Source organism: Aethalodelphis obliquidens, unplaced genomic scaffold, assembly GCF_003676395.1.
Source record: "Aethalodelphis obliquidens isolate GAN/ISIS:26980383/991018 unplaced genomic scaffold, ASM367639v1 scaffold49, whole genome shotgun sequence".
NCBI classification, from domain to species: domain Eukaryota; kingdom Metazoa; phylum Chordata; class Mammalia; order Artiodactyla; family Delphinidae; genus Aethalodelphis; species Aethalodelphis obliquidens.
In genome coordinates this window covers 1466881-1473198 of record NW_020837993.1, presented here as the reverse complement: position 1 = coordinate 1473198, position 6318 = coordinate 1466881, and the positions used below count along the sequence as shown (strand labels likewise).

Here is a 6318-nt window from a genome sequence, read left to right as displayed (position 1 = left end):
AGTGCAAGAGGGTTCGCTTTTCTCCACACCCTCTCCAGCATTGTTTGTAGATTTTTTGATGATGGCCATTCTGACCTGTGTGAGATTATATCTCATTATAGTTTTGATTTGCATTTCTCTAATGATTAATGATGTTGAGCATTCTTTCATGTGTTTGTTAGCAATCTGTATATCTTCTTTGGAGAAATGTCTATTTAGGTCTTCTGCCCATTTTTGGATTGGATTCTTTGTTTTTTTGATATTGAGCTGCATGAGCTGCTTGTAAATTTTGGAGATTAATCCTTTGTCAGTTGCTTCATTTGCAAATATTTTCTCTCATTCTGAGGGTTGTTTTTTCGTCCTGGTTATGGTTTCCTTTGCTGTGCAAAAGCTTTTGAGTTTCATTAGGTCCCATTTGTTTATTTTGTTTTTATTTCCGTTTCTCTAGGAGGTGGGTCAAAAAGGATCTTGCTGTGATTTATGTCATAGAACGTTCTACCTATGTTTTCCTCTAATAATTTTATAGAGTCTGGCCTTACATTTCTGTCTTTATTCCATGTGGAGTTTATTTTTGTGTATGGTGTTAGGGAGTGTTCTAGTTTCATTCTTTTACATGTAGCTGTCCAGTTTCCCAGCACCACTTATTGAAGAGGCTGTCTTTTCTCCATTGTATATTCTTGCCTCCTTTATCAAAGATAAGGTGACCATATGTGCATGGGTTTATCTCTGAGTTTTCGATCCTGTTCCATTGATCTGTATTTCTGTTTTTATGCCAGTACCATACTGTCTTGATTACTGTAGCTCTGTAATATAGTCAGAAGTCAGGGAACCTGATTCCCCCAGCTTCATCTTTCTCAAGGTTGTTTTGGCTATTCGAAGTTTTTGTGTTTCCATACAAATTGAGAATTTTTTTTGTCCTAGTTCTGTGAAAAATTCCATTGGTAGTTTGATAGGGATGCACTGAATCTGTAGATTGCTTTGGGTAGTATAGTCATTTTCACAATTTTGATTCTTCCAATCCAAGAACATGGTATATCTCTCCATCTGTTTGTTTCATCTTTAATTTCCTTCATCTGTGTCTTATAGTTTTCTGCATACAGGTCTTTTGTCTCCTTAGGTAGGTTTATCCCTAGGTATTTTATTCTTTCTGTTGCAATGGCAAATGGGAGTGTTTCCTTAATTTCACTTTCAGATTTTTCATCATTAGTGTTTAGGAATGCAAGAGATTTCTGTGCATTAATTTTGTATCCTGCTACTTTACCATATTCATTGATTAGCTCATAGTTTTCTGGTAGCATCTTTAGGATTCTCTATGTATACTATCATGTCATTTGCACACAGTGACAGTTTTACTTATTTTCCCATTTGGAATCCTTTTATTTCTTTTTCTTCTCTGATTGCTGTGGTTAAAACTTCCAAAACTATGTTGAATAGTAGCAGTGAGAGTGGGCAACCTTGTCTTGTTCCTGATCTTAGTGGAAACGGTTTCAGTATTTTCACCACTGAGCATGACATTGGCTTTTGGTTTGTCATATGTGACCTTTATTATGTTGAGGTAAGTTTGCTCTATACCTACTTTCTGGAAGGTTTTTTATCATAAATGGGTGTTGAATTTTGTCGAAAGCTTTTTCTTCATCTATTGAGATAATCACATGATTTTTATCCTTCATTATATTAATATGGAGTACCACACTGATATATTTGCATATATTGAAGAATCCTTGCATTCCTGGGATAAACCCTGCTTGATCATGGCATATGATCCATTTAATGTGCTGTTGGATTCTGTTGGCTAGTATTTTGCTGAGGATTTTTGCATCTATGTTCATCAGTGATATTGGCCTGTAGTTTTCTTTTTTTGTGACACCTTTGTCTGGTTTTGGTATCAGGGTGATGGTGGCCTCGTAGAATGAGTTTGGGAGTGTTTCTCCATCTGCTATATTTTGGAAGAGTTTGAGAAGGATAGGTGTTAGCTCTTCTCTAAATGTTTGTTAGAATTCCCCTGTGAAGCCATCTGGCCCTGGGCTCTTCTTTGTTGGGAGATTTTTTTTTTTTTTTTTTGCAGTAAGCGGGCCTCTCACCGCTGTGGTCCCTCCCGCTGCAGAGCATAGGCTCTGGACTTGCAGGCTCAGCGGCCATGGCTCATGGGCCCAGCCACTCCACGGCACACGGGATCCTCCCGGACCAGGGCACGAACCCGTGTCCCCTGCATCGGCAGGCAGACTCTCAACCACTGAGCCACCAGGGAAGCCCTGTTGGAAGATTTTTAATCACAGTCTCAATTTCAGTGCTTGTGATTGGTCTGTTTCTATTTCCTATTTCTTCCTGGCTCAGTCTTGGAAGGTTGTGCTTTTCTAAGAATTTGTGCATTCCATCCACGTTGTCTGTTGTATTGGCATATAGTTGCTTGTAGTAATCTCTCATGATCCTTTGTATTTCTGCAGTGTGAGTTGTTACTTCCCCTTTTTCATTTCTAATTCTTGATTTGAGTTTTCTCCCTTTTTTTCTTGAGGAGTCTGGCTAATGGTTTATCAATTTTGTTTATCTTCTCAAGTAACCAGCTTTTAGTTTTATTGATCTTTGCTATTGTTTCCTTCATTTCTTTTTCATTTATTTCTGATCTGATTTTTATGATTTCTTTCCTTCTGCTAACTTTGGGGGGTTTTTTGTTCTTCTTTCTCTAATTGCTTTAGGTGTAAGGTTAGGCTGTTTATTTGAGATGTTTCTTGTTTCTTGAGGTAAGATTGTATTGCTCTGAACTTCCCTCTTGGAGCTGTTTTTGCTGCATCCCATAGGTTTTGGGTCGTCATGTTTTCATTGTCACTTGTTTCTAGGTATTTTTTGATTTCCTCTTTGATTGCTTCAGTTATCTCTTGGTTATTTAGTAGTGTACTGTTTAGCCTCCATGTGTTTGTATTTTTTACAGTTTTTTTCCTGTAATTGATATCTAGTCTCATACTGTTGTGGTCAGAAAAGATACTTGGTATGATTTCAATTTTCTTAAATTTACCAGGCTTTATTTGTGGCCCAGGATATGATCTGTCCTGGAGAATGTTTCTTGAGCATTTGAGAAGAAAGTCTATTGTATTGTTTTTGTATGGAATGTCCTAAAAATATCAATTAAATTATCTTGTTTAATGTGTCTTTATAGCAGTGCTTCCTTATTTATTTTCATTTTGGATGATGATCTGTCCATTGGTGAAAATGGGGTGTTAAACTCTGCTACTATTATTGTGTTACTGTCAATTTCCCCTTTTATGGCTGTTAGCATGTGCCTTATGTATTGAGGTGCTCCTATGTTGGGTGCATAAGTATTTATAATTGTTGTATCTTCTTCTTGGATTGATCCCTTGATCATTATGTAGTGTCCTTCTTTGTCTCTTGTAATAGTCTTTATTTTAATGTTTATTTTGTCTGATATGAGAATTGCTACTCCAGCTTTCTTTTGATTCCCATTTGCATGGAATATCTTTTTCTATCCCCTCACTTTCCGTCTGTATGTGTCCCTAGGTCTGAAGTGGATCTCTTGTAGGCAGCATATATACAGGTCTTGTTTTTGTATCCATTCACTCCCAGTCTATGTCTTTTGTTTGGAGCAATTAATCCATTTACACTTAAGGTAATACTAGATATGTGTGTGTTCCTATTACCATTTTCTTAATTGTTTTGGGTTTGTTTTTGTAGATCTTTTCCTTCTCTTGTGTTTCCTGCCTAGAGAGGTTCCTTTAACATTTGTTGTAAAGCTGGTTTGGTGGTGCTGAATTCTCTTAGCTTTAGCTTGTATGTATAGGTTTTAATTTCTCCATCAAATCTGATGAGATCCTTGCTGGGTAGAGTATTCTTGGTTGTAAGTTTTTCCCTTTCATCACTTTAAATATGTCCTGCCACTCCCTTCTGGTTTGCAGAGTTTCTGCTGAAAGATCAGCTGTTAACCTTAAGGGGACCCCCTTGTATGTTATTTGTTGCTTCACCCTTGCTGCTTTTAATATTTTTTCTTTGTATTTAGTTTTTGATAGTTTGATTTATATGTGTCTTGGTGTGTTTCTCCTTGGATTTATCCTGTATGGGGCTCTCTGAGCTTCCTGGACTTGACTATTTCCTTTCCCATATTAGGGAAGTTTTCAACTATAATCTCTTAAAATATTTTCTCAGTCCCTTTCTTTTTCTCTTCTTCTTCTGGGACCCCTATAATTTTTGTATGTTGGTGTGTTTAATGTTGTCCCAGAGGTCTCTGAGACTGTCCTCAATTCTTTTCATTCTTTTTTCTTATTCTGCTCTGCAGTAGTTATTTCCACTATTTTATCTTCCAGGTCACTTATCCGTTCTTCTGCCTCAGGTATCCTGCTCTTGATTCCTTCTAGAGAATTTTTAATTTCATTTATTGTGTTGTTCATGATTGTTTGTTTGCTCTTTATTTCTTCTAAGTCCTTGTTACAGGTTTCTTGTATTTCCTCCATTCTATTTTCAAGATTGTGGATCATCATTACTATCATTTCTCTGAATTCTTTTTCAGGTAGGCTGCCTATTGCCTCTTCATTTGTTTGGTCTGGTGGGTTCTTACCTTGCTCCTTCATCTGCTGCATATTTCTCTGGTCCTCATTTTGTTTACCTCACTGTGGTTGGGGTCTCCTTTTTGCAGGCTTCAGCTTCATAGTTCCCATTGTTTTTGGTGTCTGCCCCCAGTGACTGAGGTTGTTTCAGTGGGTTTTGTAGGCTTCCTGGTGGAGGGCACTGGTGCCTGTGTTCTGGCAGGTGGGGCAGGATCTTGTCTTTCTGATGGGCAGGGCTGCATCTGGTGGTGTTTTTTAGGGTGTGTGTGAACGTAGTATGATTTTAGGCAGCCTCTCTGCTAATGAGTGAGGTTGTATTCCTGTCTTGCTAGTTGTTTGGCATGGGGCATCCAGCATTGGAGTCTGCTGGCTGTTGAGTGGAGATGGGTCTTAGCATTGAGACATAGATCTCTGTGACAGCTCTCGCCAACTGATATTATGTGGGGCTGTGGGGGGGGTCTCTGGTGGTCAGATGTCCTGAACTTGGCTCTCCCACCTCAGAGGCTCAAGCCTGACACCAGGGCAGAGCACCAAGACCCTGTCAGCCACATGGCTGGACCTACATAATAGAAAGGACTTATTCAGAACTAAAAGCCTCGCTGTTGGCCTCCTGGCTGGGTCTCTGCAACACGTAATCCCTTACGTCATAAGCTGATGGCAGGTCCAAAGCATTGCTCTCCTCTGACTGGCTTCCTGGAGTGGCTTCCTGAGTTGCCATAGTCTGCCCCACCACAGCAGCCACCTTTAACCAGAAGCCATGGTGAAGTTTTTAGAAAGATTATTTCCTTGTTCTGGCCGGGAAACAGGAAGAGTAAACACTGTGAAATAAACTCAGAGATTTCTATTTAACAAAATCCCACTCTCCAGGGGACAGGTCTTTGCTAAAGGCTTATACCAGGAAGAAAATTCCTTCTATTCCAGTCCCCTTCAAGTTTCCAATCTTACCTAAGAGGGGAAAAATCCAGTAGGGGGTCAGAGTTTCAAGGAAATAGGTTGAGAACAATGCACCCATTGAAGGATTTGGGGATATACAAATATCAAATCATTATGTTCTACACCTGAAATTAATATGTTATATGACAATTATACCTCAATAAAAAATTAATTAAAAATGGATCATATACTTAAATGTAAAATGCAAAAATATAAAATTTCTTTAAGAAAACATAGGAGAAAATCTACATAATTTTCAGTTTGGTGATAGGTTTTCAAATATAAGCCAATATCATGACTCATGAAAGAAAAAACTAATACATTGGATTTTATGAGAATTATAAACTCCTGCTCTGGGAAAGACACTCTTAATAGAATGAAAAGACAGGCACTACGTTGGGAGGAAATATGTGCAAAATACTTATATGATAAAGGACTTGTATCCAAAATATACAAAAAACTCTAAAGACTCAATAAGAAGAAAACAAATATTCCAGTTAAAAAATGTGCAAGATATTTGAATAGATACCTCACCAAAGAAAATATACAGGTGGCAAAGAAACATATGTAAAGCTGCTTAATATCATTTGTCATTAGGAACATGCAAAAACAAGATGTCACTACATGCTTAGTAGAATGGCTAAATTTTTTTTTTAAAATGCTATACCTAGAGTCTGTCATACAGAGTGAAGTAAGTCAGAAAGAGAGAGACAAATACCGTATGCTAACACATATATATGGAATTTAAGAAAAAAAAATGTCACGAAGAACCTAGGGGTAAGACAGGAATAAAGACACAGACCTACTAGAGAATGGACTTGAGGATATGGGGAGGGGGAAGGGTAAGCTGTGACAA

General features: G+C 38.0%; 1 protein-coding gene across 1 annotated transcript; it reads right to left on the bottom strand.

Annotated features, from left to right (window-relative positions):
- Positions 1-5106: 5106 nt before the first annotated feature.
- LOC113607623 (shieldin complex subunit 1-like) lies at positions 5107-5263 on the bottom strand. The gene has a single exon (XM_027083139.1). It carries the CDS (start codon positions 5245-5247, stop codon positions 5107-5109), a length of 141 nt encoding a protein of 46 aa, XP_026938940.1. The 5' UTR covers positions 5248-5263.
- Positions 5264-6318: the final 1055 nt, after the last annotated feature.